The 17,807-nt window shown below is 33.6% G+C and overlaps 4 protein-coding genes across 4 annotated transcripts; 3 read left to right on the top strand and 1 right to left on the bottom strand.

Annotated features, from left to right (window-relative positions):
* Positions 1 to 2,655: 2,655 nt before the first annotated feature.
* Positions 2,656 to 12,701, top strand: LOC114261430 ((3S,6E)-nerolidol synthase 1). Its single transcript, XM_082886830.1, has 7 exons — positions 2,656 to 2,945; positions 3,029 to 3,290; positions 3,407 to 3,779; positions 4,389 to 4,607; positions 4,731 to 4,869; positions 9,936 to 10,184; positions 12,165 to 12,701. The coding sequence occupies exons 1-7, from the start codon at positions 2,748 to 2,750 to the stop codon at positions 12,450 to 12,452; spliced, it is 1,728 nt and encodes a 575-aa protein (XP_082742956.1). The 5' UTR covers positions 2,656 to 2,747; the 3' UTR covers positions 12,453 to 12,701.
* LOC145798601 (varicose-related protein-like) lies at positions 5,717 to 6,536 on the top strand. Its single transcript, XM_082886829.1, has 2 exons — positions 5,717 to 6,218; positions 6,297 to 6,536. The coding sequence occupies exons 1-2, from the start codon at positions 5,841 to 5,843 to the stop codon at positions 6,432 to 6,434; spliced, it is 516 nt and encodes a 171-aa protein (XP_082742955.1). The 5' UTR covers positions 5,717 to 5,840; the 3' UTR covers positions 6,435 to 6,536.
* LOC145798600 (varicose-related protein-like) lies at positions 6,833 to 8,465 on the top strand. Its single transcript, XM_082886828.1, has 3 exons — positions 6,833 to 7,333; positions 7,412 to 7,531; positions 8,168 to 8,465. The coding sequence occupies exons 1-3, from the start codon at positions 6,956 to 6,958 to the stop codon at positions 8,363 to 8,365; spliced, it is 696 nt and encodes a 231-aa protein (XP_082742954.1). The 5' UTR covers positions 6,833 to 6,955; the 3' UTR covers positions 8,366 to 8,465.
* Positions 12,702 to 15,546: 2,845 nt separating the features above from the next.
* LOC145798599 (small ribosomal subunit protein mS79 (rPPR3b)-like) lies at positions 15,547 to 16,953 on the bottom strand. The gene has a single exon (XM_082886827.1). It carries the CDS (start codon positions 16,569 to 16,571, stop codon positions 16,152 to 16,154), a length of 420 nt encoding a protein of 139 aa, XP_082742953.1. The 5' UTR covers positions 16,572 to 16,953; the 3' UTR covers positions 15,547 to 16,151.
* Between the last annotated feature and the right edge of the window lie 854 nt (positions 16,954 to 17,807).

The following is a 17,807-nucleotide window of genomic DNA, read 5'->3' as shown; positions in this document are numbered from 1 at the left end:
CATTTTTTTATACACAAATTAAATGACATTAATGTTATTATTTTATATTATTATATAATGTGAATATATTTTTAATTAACAACACATTAAAAATAATATGAACATTTGTGAATATATTTTTAATTAATAACACATTTAAAAATAATGTAAATATTCTCTCTCATCTGATATGAACGTTCACAACATCTTTCCGAAAAATTCTCTCTCAATTAATGTAGTGATATGAACGTTCACACTATGTGAACCTTTTTATTTTTAATTGACAACACATTAAAAATAACGTTCATTACACATTCTTATTCACAACATGTAGTGATGTGAACATTCACAACATATGAACATTCTCTCTCATCTAATGTAGTGATGTGAATGTTTACATTCGTATGTTTTAGTATGAATATTCACATTATGTAATTGACAACACAATGACAAAAATTCATTTCAAATTAATATGAATATAATGATGTGAATATTTATTTCAATTACATGATGTGAATATTCACATAATGTAATTAAATACACAATGATAAAAAATTCATTTTAAATTAATATGAATAGAATGACAGTCAACATTTTGATGCATGAGAACTACCAAAACATAATAACGATCAACATTAAATATTAACATTAATAGGGAGCATGAGAGATTAATGGTGTTTTGGTCTTCTCACCTCGAATAGGATCAAATGGAATAGTAAAAAATAATATGGGTTGAATAAAATAAAACTCTTAGAAAGAGGATTTCTAAAAAAAAAACTTCCTTAATCTTAACTATAGTACAACTTTTCTTTTATTTTTTATCCTCATAAATAATCTGTATATATAGGCGGTGTTTGGGAACCTTGACCACAGGCTATTTTAGCCTCAAACACAGGCGGTGTTTGGGCTAAAAAAGCCTTTTAGTCCCCAAAATGCATTGATTTAAATATATATATATATATATATATCTCGGCAGTGGGCGCAGTCTACATTGTCAACGTGACAATGTAAGCACAAGTAGTGACAGCCCCATCATTTCAGAAAGTAAATGACAATTTTGCCCCTTTAGATCCATTTTGAAAAAAGTGAGGTTAGGGACAAATTTTTCATTTCAACCTCAAACATTATTTCAAACACATTTTTTAATACACAACCTAAATAAAAATCTATCCTATCTTCTCAAACACAAAAATTAAAATAGTCAAAAAGTCAAAAAACTTTTAAAATAGCCACTTCTCAAACACTCACATAATATATCTATCGTTTACTTTTTATAGGGAAAAAAAAAAAAAAAAAACTCGCAAAATCCGTCCCAAAAAATGACGGGAGCCCGCGAGGCCTAAAGGCAGGCCGGGTTCAAAATACACTCTACACGTGATGGAGAATGGAGTCTAAGATTTGACAAAACAAAACAAAATCAGATTTGACTTCTGAGCTGAAGGCCCAAATATGAATTAGGTTCATTATTATATACTCAGATTCATTTAACTATATTTTTAACCCTCTGAAAAAAAAGCAAGAAAGGGAATTCTTTGATAACGAGTGCTCAAAAAGTTCACAACTAGAGACCCGTTTGGAATTTGGTTTAAAAAGTTAAAAAAATATTATAAATTGTCATATTATTCTTTATATTTTTTAAATTTTTTTAGTAAAAAATTAAAAAAATTAATTAATATAGTCAATTTCCAAGTAGGGCCTAAATATTAGAAGTTAGAACACTTAGATTGTTTTTGAATTATAAAATTTCGGTAGAGATTTAATAAGGAAAAGAAAAAGAAAAAAAAAGAGTAAAATGTAAATTAAATATAGTTATATTTCAACTACATCTCACCACCTTTTCCTTTCCTTTTCTAAATTCCTATTCAAATTTATGATCTAAACACATACTTAGAATATCTCCATTAAACTAGCTACTATTACTTTTTAGTTAAAATAGTAACTAAATGTTACTAAATTTTACCTCCATCAAACTAGTTATGAAGTTAGTCATTTTAGTTTTTGTAATTTTGACTCAACAAATATTACTAGTGATTTCACTTAGTCAAACATTAAAAGAGTTTACTTGTCATATTTTGAAATTATTTGTGTTGATTTTATAAAAAATAATTCCAAATTAAAATCAATAAAAATAATATAGAAAAAGAATAAAGAGTTTAGCTAAAATAGAAAAAATAACTTCTAAGTCAAAATACAATAAAATTCTAACTAGTATGATAGAGATGCTCAGGGTCGGTTTGAGAAGTGGTTATCTTAATAATTTTTTGATTAAAATATAGGTGAAAGTATAAACATGTTTGAAAATAATTTTTTAATTTTTATGAAAAAAGGTGTAAAAAATAGAGAAAATAAAAATTTTAATTTTTTTTATACGACTGACTTTTTTAGTGACTTGAAACAAAATAAACCATTAATTTTTAATTTAATCAATTCAAACTATAATGTTTTGCTTTTTTTTTAATTTAAATTATTTGGCTATTTTTGTTTTATAAAATTGACCGAAAATAGTATTTTATTATAAGGCTCAATTTTTATTTATTTATTTTTTTTTTTTGGGACGGTCATTTTCTCGTACGGATTGAAAACTAGAAAAACAAAACTCGTGGTAAATGTGTTAATCATGTCGTACTATAAAGACGGAAGCAATTAAACGCGTTCTATAAATAGGGGTCCTCTTCTTCACTTATTCAAGCTCATCAATCACCCCAAGAACAAACGTACTTTCCATAAAACACAAAACAAAAAAACACTTCCTAAACATTGTCCTCATCATGCAAATCTTCCACTGTGCATCTCCTCCTTCTCATCTTCCCATTGCTCCAAACAACATCCCACAAATCAACAAGACTAGTCTCATTGCATCATCTAGTACACTTAAAACCCACAAATGGAGCATTGGTGATGATCTCACTTTAGTTTCCAACCCCTCAATACAGAAAGACTATCAAACTGGATATCGCAGCTTAACCGTTAAGTTTTTCTTTTTTAATTTTATCACTAATCTTCGAAAATCTTGATGTTCTTGAGCTGACAATGTGGAACTTATTTGCAGGATGACTTTTGTGTAAAGCATGAACAAAAATTGAAGGAAGCTAAGAGGATGTTGAGGAAAGTAGGAGAAAACCCATTAGAAGGTTTGGTCATGATCGATAACCTCCAACGCCTAGGCATCGATTACCATTTCCAGGAAGAGATTGAAGCACTTCTACAAAGCCAATATACGAAATCCAACGCTACTACGCTTGGTTATGACCTTTATGAAGTTTCTACTCGCTTTCGTCTACTAAGGCAAGAAGGGTACAATGTGCCCGCGGGTATGTGAATTTTCATTATTTTTTCACTACCCAACTTCATTTTTTGAATTCTTTTTTATCAGTAATATTTGTGCTTGAAATAAGTGTAAATGAATGGGAAATTGGTAATGGAACAGATGTGTTTAACAACTTTAAGGCTAAGAACGGAAAGTTCAAACCAGAACTAAATGCAGATATGAGAGGGTTGATGAGTTTGTATGAAGCTTCACAGCTAAGCATAGAAGGAGAAGACATTCTTGATCAAGCCGCAGACTTTAGTACCCGAGTCCTTAACGGGTTGATGCCACATCTTTCTCATCATCAAGCTCGAGTTGTCAGCAACACACTGGGAAATCCCCATCACAAGAGCCTAGCAAGGTTCATGGCAAGAGATTTCCTTAGTGATTACACGAACCCAAGTGAATGGGAAAATGTCTTGCAAGAACTGGCGAAAATGGATTTTAACATGGTTCAATTCACACACCAAAAAGAAATACTTCAAGTATCAAAGTAAGATTTTGTTTTTAATTTAGTGCAGAGAATATTGTGAATCTAATTTTGTTTACTCACTTAGGCCTCGTTTGGGAACCTTCCATTTTAGTCAAAAAGTCCAAAAGTTATTAAATTAGCCAAAAAACCAACAACCCATATCAAAAAATCAAAAATTCTCTTTTTTCTCTACTTTTTGCACATCTTTTCGTTAAAAGCCAAAAAGTCATCCCAAACATTTTAGTAAAGTCATCCCTCGTTTGGGAACCTTCCATTTTAGTCAAATAGCCAAAAAGTTACTAAATTAGCCAAAAAATCAACAACCCATATCAAAAAATCAAAGATTCTCTTTTTTCTCTACTTTTTGCACATCTTTTCGTAAAAAGCCAAAAAGTCATCCCAAATATACTAGTTTTTTTTAGCTCATATTTTAGCCAAATAGCCAAAAAATTACTAAATTAGTCTGTTCTCAAACGGTTAATTAGTTATAATAGTGGGAATTATTACCTCAACTAGGACCCACCTCACTTTTTTTAAGTGAATGAACAAAATTGTTTTCAATGACAGGCATGTTAAGTTTGTTCAAATAGGAAGATTCTTCTGCTTTAATTTGTAGTTTTGTGATCTCAGGTGGTGGAAAGACACGGGTTTGGCGAGTGAACTGAAGTTCGCTAGAGACCAACCTCTAAAATGGTACATGTGGCCTATGGCAGCCCTCACAGATCCAAGGTTCTCAGAGCAAAGAGTTGAGCTCACAAAACCCATCTCTTTCATCTACTTAATAGATGATATTTTTGATGTTTATGGGACACTTGAAGAACTCACTCTCTTCACAGAAGTTGTCAATAGGTATGCATCGTCACCCTCTATTTGCAGAAGACTATTCAATTATATTGTGTGGATGTGAATGCATCAGAGATATAGTTGTTTAAAATAAAGTTTATATTTATCAATAATTATTGGATAGTACAGATGGGAACTTGGTGCTGTGGAGCAACTACCAGAGTACATGAAGATTTGTTTCAAGGCTCTTGATGACATTACAAACCATATTGCTTACAAGGTCTACAGAGAACATGGATGGAACCCCATAGATTCTCTTAGAAGAACGGTACACCATAACATTCCTAGCTAATTGAACATTCACATTGTCAAACTGAATTTGTAATTGGATTTTAAATTTGTTGAGTGAAAAGATAAATGAAGAGTAATACTAAAAATTCAAAGTTTTATCCTGAACTTTATAGAGAAATATCAATTTATCCCTCAGATTCATTCATATTTAGACCCTACATTACATTAATTCAATTTCTAGCAAACAAACATATTACCCAGAAAAACAGTGACAATTTTTCTAGGACAATAGGCACTACAGGAAAATAGGGATTTAACGGCGTTTAATTAACGACGTTTTAGTAAACGTCACCTTTTTAAATAATTAACGGCGTTTTTTAAACGCCGCATTTGTTATTAGTTAAAACGGTACCGTTTTGTCAATCAAGACGTTTGAAAACCGCCTCCAAATCCCGTCTCTCTTCACACCCTCTTCTGTCTCTCCAAACCTTTATTTTGAAAACCCTATTTTGAGCACAGCCGTCACTCACTCACTCTCTTGCTCACTCTCTCACTCTCTTGCTCTCTCTTTCTATCAGAGGTTCGATTGTTCTTCAGTCTCTTACTCAGTTATTCTTCTTCGATTCTTCTTCAGTTCAGTGATTCTTCTTCGATTTTGAAGTTCGATTTTGAGCACAGCTCCGTGATTTATCTCCATGGATTTGGAACTATTCGTCTTCTTCGATCAGAGGTTAGTTGTTCCGTTTGTGATTTATCTCTGTTTCGGATCAATGTTTTTCTTAGTGAATACTTTTGTTTAGGGCTCTATATAGGTCTTAAGCCCGGGCTCTCGATTCTTCTAAGTTGTCAATAGGTATGCATCGTCAATAGGTAACAAAAAAAATTGATGCCTTAAGTATTGACAAAACAAATTAAGCATGCTAGGGGTGTTCAAAAAACTGAATCACTGGATGAAACCGACCAATTTGGACCAAACCGAATGATTATGGTCGGTTTCAAAAAGCCTTCATGGTTAGCTCAGTTCTTATATCTTATATGCAAAAAGAAATGCAGAAGCAGATGTCGGTGATGGTTACTGTCCTAGTCACTAAAGAAGGTAAAAGGCTGGAGACTGCCCTAGGGAGGAGCATGGAAAAAGCTGTCAAGGCCAATACTGATGCGTTATGGGCTCATTTTCAGGAAGAGAATGCGAAACAAGAGAAATTAGTTAGAGAGCGTACACAGCAAATAACAAGTTTGATCACTAACTGCATAAATAAGGACTTGCCAGCTATGGTGGAGAAAACAGTGAAGAAGGAATTGGCTGCAGTTGGACCAGCTGTAGCTCGTGCAATTTCTCCGGCCATTGAAAAAACAATATCTACGGCTATTACAGAGGCTTTTCAGGTTGATATTCTAAAAGATCCAAGTCTTATACTAGGGATGTAGTCTTGTTGAGAACTAATTGATGCCCATGTGGTGCAGAGAGGAGTTGGTGATAAGGCAGTGAATCAACTGGAGAAATCAGTTAATTCAAAACTTGAAGCTACTGTTGCTAGGCAGATCCAAGCACAATTTCAAACTTCTGGCAAGCAAGCTCTTCAGGTATGCATAAGTTTATAGTGCTAGGATTTTACTGATTGAGTGTGGATGTATTTTAGATGACATTATGGAGCAGTATGGAGAGCATTATTGACGCTGAAGTGATTCTTTCTATTATGTTATTATGACCTTACAAATTCTGGATTTCATTTTTATGCTGAATGATCTGTTATTCACTTCTTGCTATATCATTAACTATCTTAAAGGTTATTGAGGGATTTTGGTTCGTTTGAGACTTTGTTGATTCTCAGAGCCCTTTTTCTTGTAATCTTTAGATATTAAGGTCTCTCTCTCTGTCTCTCTCTTAATGTGATGTGCATGAGACACTTGGTGAATGTCATATTTTAAATTGTCATATTTTAAATTAATGTGATGTGCATGAGACACTTGGTGAATGTCAATAGGTAACAAAAAAAATTGATGCCTTAAGTATTGACAAAACAAATTAAGCATGCTAGGGGTGTTCAAAAAACTGAATCACTGGATGAAACCGACCAATTTGGACCAAACCGAATGATTATGGTCGGTTTCAAAAAGCCTTCATGGTTAGCTCAGTTCTTATATCTTATATGCAAAAAGAAATGCAGAAGCAGATGTCGGTGATGGTTACTGTCCTAGTCACTAAAGAAGGTAAAAGGCTGGAGACTGCCCTAGGGAGGAGCATGGAAAAAGCTGTCAAGGCCAATACTGATGCGTTATGGGCTCATTTTCAGGAAGAGAATGCGAAACAAGAGAAATTAGTTAGAGAGCGTACACAGCAAATAACAAGTTTGATCACTAACTGCATAAATAAGGACTTGCCAGCTATGGTGGAGAAAACAGTGAAGAAGGAATTGGCTGCAGTTGGACCAGCTGTAGCTCGTGCAATTTCTCCGGCCATTGAAAAAACAATATCTACGGCTATTACAGAGGCTTTTCAGGTTGATATTCTAAAAGATCCAAGTCTTATACTAGGGATGTAGTCTTGTTGAGAACTAATTGATGCCCATGTGGTGCAGAGAGGAGTTGGTGATAAGGCAGTGAATCAACTGGAGAAATCAGTTAATTCAAAACTTGAAGCTACTGTTGCTAGGCAGATCCAAGCACAATTTCAAACTTCTGGCAAGCAAGCTCTTCAGGTATGCATAAGTTTATAGTGCTAGGATTTTACTGATTGAGTGTGGATGTATTTTAGATGACATTATGGAGCAGTATGGAGAGCATTATTGACGCTGAAGTGATTCTTTCTATTATGTTATTATGACCTTACAAATTCTGGATTTCATTTTTATGCTGAATGATCTGTTATTCACTTCTTGCTATATCATTAACTATCTTAAAGGTTATTGAGGGATTTTGGTTCGTTTGAGACTTTGTTGATTCTCAGAGCCCTTTTTCTTGTAATCTTTAGATATTAAGGTCTCTCTCTCTGTCTCTCTCTTAATGTGATGTGCATGAGACACTTGGTGAATGTCATATTTTAAATTATCATTTTTATTTTGACAAAGCAGCATTCCTGCAGAGACATAAACTCATCTTGGGTGGACAGTCCATTATCTCTCAACTTTTCAAATGTAGTGTCTGGCTCTAGTTCTTCTTGAGTATGTTATGCATGTATATGGGATTAATTGATGTTTTGTAATTGTTGTTCAATAACTTCAAAATTTTTATGGGTCTCTCTCTCTCTCTAGCAGTATCTGACCTGAGGAGATTGTATGCCTTACTAAATGAATCTGGAAATCTTGATCTGACTGTTTGAGTGATTCAATATGCAGGATGCATTGAAGTCTAGTTTGGAAGCTTCCGTTATTCCTGCCTTTGAGATGTCATGCAAAGCCATGTTTGAGCAAGTTGATGCTACCTTCCAGAAAGGAATGATTGAACATGCAACTGTAGCTCAGCAGCAGTTTGAGACAAGATTTGAGTTTGGTGGGTTATGTTTTATGACAAGATGGATGGATTTTTCATTTTAGCAGATCTGGAATCAAAATTTTACAAATTGTAGTCTCTTACTTAAACACGGTTTGTTAGTTTTTTTTTGAATGAGAAATTGAATTAATGCTTCATTTGTTATTTGAATGAGAGTTATTATTTTAAATGTTAGTTTTTTTTTAATGTGAAATTGAATTAATGCTTCATTTGTTATTTGAATGGGAGTTATTATTTTAAATGTTAGTTTTATTACAGATATTTGAATAGGAGTTAATATTTTGTATGTTAGTTTTATTATAGGTATTTTTTTATTAATTGAATGAGAAACTAAATTCAATATTTTTTACCGGTATTCTTTTTAATTTAATCAAATAAAATTAGCATAATATCCCCAAAAAAAAAAAAAAAAAAAAGGAAGATATGACGGCGTTTCTACAAACGCCTCCTAATCCCTCAACAGTAACGGTAATATTTTTAAAACAGATACGACGGCGTTTCAAAAACGTCGCTAAATATTGTTGGTGACGTCAGCGTGTGTGTGGTGGGACATTTGGCGGCGTTTTGTACTAATATCACGACGTTTTTAAAACGTCGCAAAGCTACAGCGACGGCCGCAGCTTCGACGTTTGGTACTAAACGCCACAAAAGGAATTAGGGGCGTTTTTGATACATAAACGCCGCTAAAAGTGCGATTTCCAGCAGTGAGGATTTCTATAAATGAAGTAAAAGTAAGGCATGTTTAGTGTTGTCAGTACATAATATAAGAATTTTAAAGATCAAATTTTTTTCATCTCCAAAACAAAAATTTTGTTGGGAAAATATTTAGAATACAAAAATTGTCACGAAAAGGTTGTCCTGAGAAATCCTAAAATAAAAAATAAAAAAAACCTTTAAAAACAATTTTGAAAATGTTGCTAATAAATACAGTTTTAGTGATAATAATTCTGTATCAAAATATTTACTTTTTGAAACGAAAATTTGGGTCTAAAAAATATAGTAACTCATAATTAAATAAACTAAAAATGCAATGACTATTCTTTTGGCAACTAAGATATTTTCATCTCTAAAAATTGATTTCATTCTTAAAGCCTTAATTTGTTGTAGTGTGTTATTGTTTTGAAAGAAAAGTAAATAAAATGTTCAAAAACTCCTATCTTCATTTTCTATTTGAAATCGTTTTCAAAAACTCAAAAATAACTTCTTTTTTTTTTTTTTGATTGGCGAACTCGAAAATAACTTTTTTGAATTTCCTAAAAAGTTAGTTGCTTTCAACGACTTTATTCTTAAACAATTTTGAACAGCAGTCACCAAATAAGTTTTTTACTTTTTTTGTTGTAGAAAATGAAAAATGAAACCAAGTAGGCCCCCTTTTTTTCTGGGGGAATTACAATTCAGTGTACTTTCAAGAAAATAATTATAGATTCATTAAAAAAAAATATAAAACTTTAATTATTAATGTTGATAAAAAATTTCACTAATCTGTAACTATTTAAAAAAAAATATACACTGATATGTAATTTTTCCTTTTTTTTTTTTTTTCTCCTTTTGGTACACAAATCCGTTCACAAATCTAAGAATTGATAACAAGTCCTTGATTGTTTGTTGTTGCAGTGGGCAAGTTTATGCAATGCTTTCTTAGTAGAAGCAAAGTGGTTTGACTCAGGGCACTTGCCAAAACCAGAAGAGTACTTGAAGAATGGTGTCATTAGTTCAGGGGTACATGTGGTATTAGTACACATGTTCTTTCTATTAGGTCACAACATAACCATGCAAAATGTCAATCTTGTGAACGACAATCCAGGCATTGTGACTTCTACAGCTACAATCCTTCGTCTTTGGGATGATTTGGGAAGTGCCAAGGTATAAACAATCTCTATCCTTTTTCTGTTGTTCCTATGAATTGTCTATTACTAGTTTGTCATGTTGTATGAAAAGTGATACATATGCGCAAAAGAAAAAATTATGTGTATTCAATGATTAAGACGAAACTTCAACCATTATCCTGAATAAAAAACTACTCGGAACACATGAAAGTTGTACAAAATGTTAGACGTCTCTTATGTCGCATTCATAAGCCACAAAATAAAAAATAAAAAAATAAATAATAATAATAATAATTAAAAAAAAAAAAACTTAGTCTCTATACTCATTGTCAATTGATTTTGAGTTGGATGTTTTAACATAATACAAAGTTAGGTCTTGGATGGTCTCCAATTAATCAAGGAGTCTCTGCCGCAATTTATTATCTCATCTCTCATCTCTCATCTTTATTACCTCCATATGCTAAAATTTACTATATTAATAACTAATTGATTTTGATTTGGATGAGTTAGATACTTTAACATAAAAAATAAAATATGTGATTCAAAAGACTCACAATTCTCTATGTTTGTAATTTTTTTTTTTTATTTTCATGGACCCAAAAAATGATAAATTTTCATTGTAATCAAGGCCACCAAAAAACATATCTAGTTCAGCTTGCATCTACACCAGCAAGGAACCAAAAGTATCTAAAAAAAGGTATTGGCTCACAGTGTTTAACAAAAATATAGACTCAAAAAAATCATCATGAAGTTTACGTTGAAAATTAAGTAATTTTAGCATTAGATTCAAATTTAATTTTTTGTATAATGAAACCTATACTTAAATGAATCTCTACTACATATAATATTTATTTTAGTGTCTACTTAAAAAAATAATATTATCGTTCCTTTTATACTAAAATATAAATTTATCTTTGTTTATTTTAGTGTCTACTTAACATTGGCATTAGTTTCGTTTATTTTAACCATAGTAGAGGAGAAGTTAATGTATTTATATCAAAAATATAAAATTAATTATGTTTTTTTAAACTTTAAAAGAGGTGAATTCATAACTAAAAATACATGACCATATGAATTATTACTCGAAAAAAATAAAAAATAAAAAACAACTGCTCTTCAAAACTGGTCCTAAATTTTATAATCAATAAAAAACAACTGCTCTTCAAAACTGATCCTAAATTTTATAATCAATAATTCTGTAGACACAGAATTAACGGGCACCACAAATGTCAAACAATGATACATACCCCACTACCAATGAGATCGTTCCCCTCACTTGTTCAACCTGTATTTTATAAAGTCAATTATTTGTGAGAAATTATTAAATATTTGCGGAATAGCATGTATTTGCACTCCTTAATTAATCCAACTAATTATCTTTTAATATGTTCCCTCACGTTCCTTAATCACCTAACATAATGCCCCACTTACTCACATTCTCTACCAATCATAATACTATAGAATATCACGTGTCCATACTCCAGGATTAGCCTAAAAAAATGCAAGTTTCTTTCTCGGATTTAGTTTTTTTTCAATTTATTATCTTAATTTAAGAGATTGTTTTGATTTACTAAATCCATTTTGAGACCTTTTTTAGTGATCCAAATTGTTTACTATTTAGGCTTCATTTAATAAAATATTCATGTGAAAAATTAAAATGATTGAATATCGATAATTATATATTTGAATCATATTTATTTTACAAAAATTGATGACAAATATAATTTTACAAATAGCCATCCATTTTTTGTAACAGAATTTTAATTCAAACTTATAGTTACCGATGTCTGATTATCTTGAATTTGTTGCATGAATATTCTACTTAACAAATCTTACAAATTAAACAGTTTACCAAAATCAATCTTAAAATGAGTTTACTAAACCCAAATACTCTCTTAAGTTGAAATGACCAACTTGAGAGAAGCCGAACCCTTCTTTGTCATTTCTGTCAAGATGGGCCATCTGTGATTGTCTATTTCAGATTTAATAAAGCTTGTCCCACAACTTCAAATGACAGGATGAGAATCAAGATGGCAAAGATGGGTCCTATGTACAGTGCTACATGAAGGAGAACAATTGCTCCTCGGTTGACACTGCAAGAAAGCAAGTCATTCACATGATATCACAAGCATGGAAGAGCCTCAACAAGGAATGCCTATCTCCAAATCCATTCTCACCAGCTTTCACAAAGGGTTCTGTTAACATTGCAAGGATGGTTCCTTTGATGTATAGTTATGATGACAAACAAAACCTCCCAGTCCTTGAGGAGTACATGAAGTCTATATTCTATGATAAATTAACTTAGGTGAGTGAGCATTGTTAGATGCTCTGCAGCTTCTTCACTGTAGATGCTACAAAGCTAGCACCTGTAATGCTCATAAACTAGTTGTTTGGTGAAGAGTAAGTGTATAATCCAACAAGATGCAAGAAAAATGTAGTAGTTATGTTACAAGGTAAAAGATGTTACTTTCCAATCTACCAAGGTTCTTAGTAGTGTTTGAATCTAGGATTTGAAAAAGAATTTTTGGTGGAAAGTGAAAAGCTTCTATTTCATTCACTTTTCTTTTCTATTCATAAATCTCTTCTCAAATTCAAGATTCAAACACAGTCTATTTGTATCATGGCTTAAATTTATGTCTTGGATTCAAAATGCAAAGAAAAATGACACCATCAGAATATTTCAACCAGAGAAAATGATAACATTATAACAAGGTAACAAAATTGCTATCTAAACAATTTTCAATTTTTCAGTCAAGGATGCCAAAAGATATAAAAATCGTTCATTGTGACTTCTCACATTGGGCATAACAATCTTTTCTTCCATCAATCCTCACCCAACCACCTAAATTGCTAACTAAACAAATTTTCAGACAAGGAGGCCAAAAGCTATGAAGCACCGACACGTTCCCAGGCTCTGCGTACGAGCGTCGGACACGTGTCGGACACGGACACGCGTCGGACACGCGGTAGACACGTGTCCGACACTCTCACTAACGTGTCTCCTTTTTTTTTTTGAAATCTTCTAGTTTGGACACGCCATGGACACGGCGGGACACTTTTCGGACACTCGTGAGGTGATCGAAGGAGCCCTAACTATTTTCCTTGATCGACAGAGAAAGAGAGAAAGGGATCGAGGGAGACAGAAAGAGAGAAAGAGATCGAGGGAGACAGAAAAGAGAGAGAGATCGAGGGAGGAGAGAAGACAGAAAAGGAGAGAAGACAGAGAAGGAGAGAAAGAGATCAAGGGAGAGGAGAAGCTAACCTGTTCAGAAGCTAAGGAGAGGAGAAGCTAACTCGTGAGGTGGATCGAAGAAGCCCTAACTGAGGTATTCTTCTTCTTCTTCTCTTCTTCTCCTTCTTCTCTGTCTCCATCATCTCTGTTCTTCTTCTCCTCTTCATTTTCGTCTTCTCCTCCTCCCTTTCGTCTCTCCCTTTTCTGATCTCTCTCCCTCTGCCTTTTTGACTTCACATTCTCTCTCTTCTATCGTTTCTCTTTTATATTTTTTTTCTTCTCATTTTCTGGACTCAACATTTCTCTCTCCTCCCTCTTTTTTTTTTTTTTTTTTCTTTTTTTTTCTTTATCCTTATTTTTATGTTAAACTTAAAATTCATAAAATAAATTATTTTTATTTAAAAAAACTCATTTTTTATTAATTTTTTTTAAAAAAATATTTATTAATTTTATTATTATTTTGATTGTATAAGAATTAATAATTTTATTTTTATTTTAGACATATAATAAATAAATAAAATTATATATATTAAACGTGTCCCCAGCGTGTCGTGTCCCCTATTTTTTGAAAAATTACGTTTTTGCGTGTCCGTGTCGTGTCCGTGTCGTGTCCCGTGTCCGTGTCCGTGCAACACAAAAGATACGAAAATCATCATTACTTCTCACATTGGGCACAACAATCTTTTCTTCCATCAATATGACACAATCACCTTCTCCCTTCACCTTCTCTGTCTCATTGAGAAAGGAATATGTGTAATCAAAACTGGTCATATTGTTCCTCTATTGATCAAGAATTTCGATTTTTGGGAAGTACCATAATCATTCAAGCAACTATCACTCCCATAAAGAAATAAAAATAAAAATAAATAAATAAAATCAAGAGGTGGGGTGCTAGGTGCATTTTGCATTTTAATATTAAAATGCTTAAATAATATTTCTAGAGTATGTTTGTCAATACATATTCCAAAATATCTATTGCATATAAGCTAATCAAATTAGGCTCGCTCTTCAAACATAGCTAGCCTTGAAGAATTTTGTTAATATAACTATTGTAATAGCTAGCCCATTGGAGTGACTAAAATATGCTAATACCAGTTATAATAGCTAACATGCTTCATTTAAAGAGGACCTTAGAGATGCTCAAATTAGGCTCTAAATCCATTCTTCTCCGTCTCATCAATCATTGTAAGAATGAAGCCAAAGGAACACATTTCACAAAAATGCTTCAATAAACACTGTCGGGCTTAACCAACAACTTCTATAATAATTATATCAGAAGCGTGCTAATGTCAAATTCATGCACACTGCGAGGAGAGAATTTAAAGATTTGACCATGTTCACAATTCAATTGGGGTATCTCATCATTTGAAGAAGTCGTCTTCAAATGCACGAGAACTTTTGTGCAGCAAGGAGGCGGCTAAGTGTGTTTTTGATAAGCTTTGAGGCCAAGGTGGCGAAAGCGGCCAGATTCAGAGACATTCTTAAAGATTCGATTGAAGAAAATCTCTAGTTATGCAATCTTCTTGTTGAAATCCTAGGATGGTATCAAGTTAGAAATTCAATAGTAATGTGTTTTGTTTGTGGAAATTTGAGTGTTATAGATTGATTGTATGTTGATTGGTATCAACTATATATTTAGTTTATTTTGGAACCTCCTTTGGTTCCTGATTAGACAATAGGCCATGAATTGGGGTTCTAGGATATATTTGATTATATATTTTATTAGGGATGTTCTTGTCAGGTGTCTGTTGCCCATTGTTTGTAAGGCTTGGGTATGTATGCCCCTCGTATGTAAATATTTTCTTTCTTTTATTCAAACTCTTAACCAAAAAAAAAAAAAAAAATGTCATACATAAAAAATATGGAGAACACCCAAGTTTTTTGACATCCAAACAAAGTGATACCATGCAATATGTGTGACAACATCTATAAGTCAATTTACAATATATACAGTAGCTTGTGACATAATACATATCCTTGGACTGTATTCTTAATTTGGTTTAGTGTCAAAGACAAATAAAAGAAAAATATATCACATTTAAGCAAACTAGATAACTGCAATGAAAAAAAAAAAAAAAAAACCCTCACTATAATATATTCCAGGAAAGGTATTCATCCAGATTTTCAATTAACTTGCGAAAAATAATAATTATTAAACCTTCACAGCTAAGAAAAATTCCTTGCCTCTTCAACCATCATCCAACCACCACAAGAAAGACATTTGTTTTAACTAACAGGAAGGGCATAGCATAGAAAGATCAAACAAGAAATATAAAAGGCAATAGCATTTGTCCAAATGAAAACAACTAGCAGGAAGGATATAACATACAAAGATCAAACAAGGAGGCAATAATAACACTACTTGTCTGAAGGTAATTGTAGTTTATAGCGAGAATAATTATTTGACTTCCCCATCTGCACAAGCTTCTTAGCTTTTTCAATCTTGGATTCCTTAACCAACCCATCTACCACAAGCTGCAACACTGCCCCATTGACAACAAGGCTTCGCCGTTCAAAGATGTCCTTGCAGAGTTCGAAAGCCCAATCAAGATCACCCTTTTCACAGAGAAATGGAAGATGCGTCCCGTAAGTGGCTCTATCTCGAACACACTCACTTTTTCCAATTCTCCATACCACCTCTTAACCTCCTCCAAATTTCCATTTTCCATCCTCACAGAAGCCCTTAATCAAAGCATTATAACTGAATACATCAGGTTTCAAACCCTTAGTCACAAATTCTCTAACTAACTCAACTGCTTCCAACATTTTCTTCTAAGAAACCAATCCAACCAACTTAGCATTGTAACTTTTAATATCAGGAACCAAACTTTTCTTCTCCATCCGAGCCCAAAACTTCTTGCCATCTGAAAACCGATCATTCCCATAAAATGCATCAAGAAGTGCATTAAATGTAATCAAATCAGGCTCCAAACCATTCTTCTCCATCTCATCAACCATCGAAACAGCAGAATCCAACGAACCCATCTCACAAAACGCCTTAATCACCGCATTATACGAAACAACATCAGGTTTAACGGCTAAAGTCTCCGGCAATTCACGAAAAAACCCATCAACCTTATCGAGTTTCCTCGAATTGGCACAAGCACCCAAAAGGGCATTGAAAGATTTGACAGTGCGATCACATTTATAGTCAGGCATTTCGTCGAACACCTTAGAGGCTTGATCGAACATGCCCGATTTCCCAAAAAGTGAAATGAGTCGAACAGCGAAACCCTCTTTGGAAATGTCTCTGTACTTCTTTTGGTCCTCGAGGATTTCTTCGATCCAGCGGAAGCGTTTGGCGGAGGCGAGGCGGCGAACGGTGGATTCGTAGACGCCGGTTTTGGTTCGGAAGCGATCGGACTCGGAGGATTTCTTGAATTTCTCGACGAGTTTCTAGAGGTTGCGCTCTTTGTAGAGGTCGTTGGAGAGAGATCTGACGGCGTTGGGATTGAGTTGGGGAGGTGTGGAGGAGGAGGAGAAAGAAGTGGCGAAGGTCCTGTGGATGAGGCGAGAGAGAGAAGACATGATTGTAGTCAATGAAGAGGTATGGAGCTAATGAGGGTTTATGGCTGGAGGTAAGGTTCTAATAATGGCCCGGCTCGGCTCGCCCGGCCGATTTGGACTTTGTGAGCTTGTGATTTTTTAGTGGGTTGGGCCGGGTCAGCCAGGGGTCAAAATGTGGGGTCCAGGCCCAAGCCCAAGTCTAAGCCCACTCATAATAGGGCCAAGGGCTTGAGCTCAGGCCTTATCCCGCAGGCCCGGCCTAGTCGGGTTTGTAAGCGTGTGCATATAATTCCTGGATATCATCAATGCCTCAACTATTTCGGGTGAAAGCCTGCTCCTGTAGTCACTCAGCACCCATCTACCTGCACTAAAAGCTGTTTCTGAAGCAACTGTAGAAATAGGAACATTTAGTATATCACGGGCCATCTGTGAAAGCACAGGCCACATATATTCCTTTTGTTTCCGCCATTCCAAAATGTCAAAATTATCAGAATCATCTACTGATGGGCTTTCCAAATAACGTTGCAGCTCAGAACTACTTACACTTGTATATTGAGATATTCTTCTACTTTTATTGCTGTGAAACTACTTAATCTCCCACCTCGAGATTGTTGGACTGCTAGTGTAGTGTGTGTAAGTGTATTTATAGATGCAGATACAGCTGCAGCTGCCTATATTCTTGAAATAATCTGTTGTATGTTTGCATAATAGGGGCAAACTGTATTTGATCATCGAAAATACGCTCTAAAAATTCTTGTAAACCAACTTCCTTACACCTAGGATCAATTATTATAGCTAAACCTAATAGATAAGGCAAATGATGAAAATATTTATCAAATTTTTCTTTCATTGAAGTAATAATGGTTGTATAAAGTTCATTACCCATATATTTTATGAAAACTTTAATTATTTCTGCTAGCA

This window comes from Camellia sinensis, chromosome 9 (assembly GCF_055761805.1).
Source record: "Camellia sinensis isolate YWXY chromosome 9, ASM5576180v1, whole genome shotgun sequence".
In the NCBI taxonomy this organism is placed as follows: Eukaryota; Viridiplantae; Streptophyta; class Magnoliopsida; order Ericales; family Theaceae; genus Camellia; species Camellia sinensis.
The sequence above is the reverse complement of the archived record's forward strand: the minus strand, read 5'-3'. Positions and strand labels throughout refer to the sequence as shown.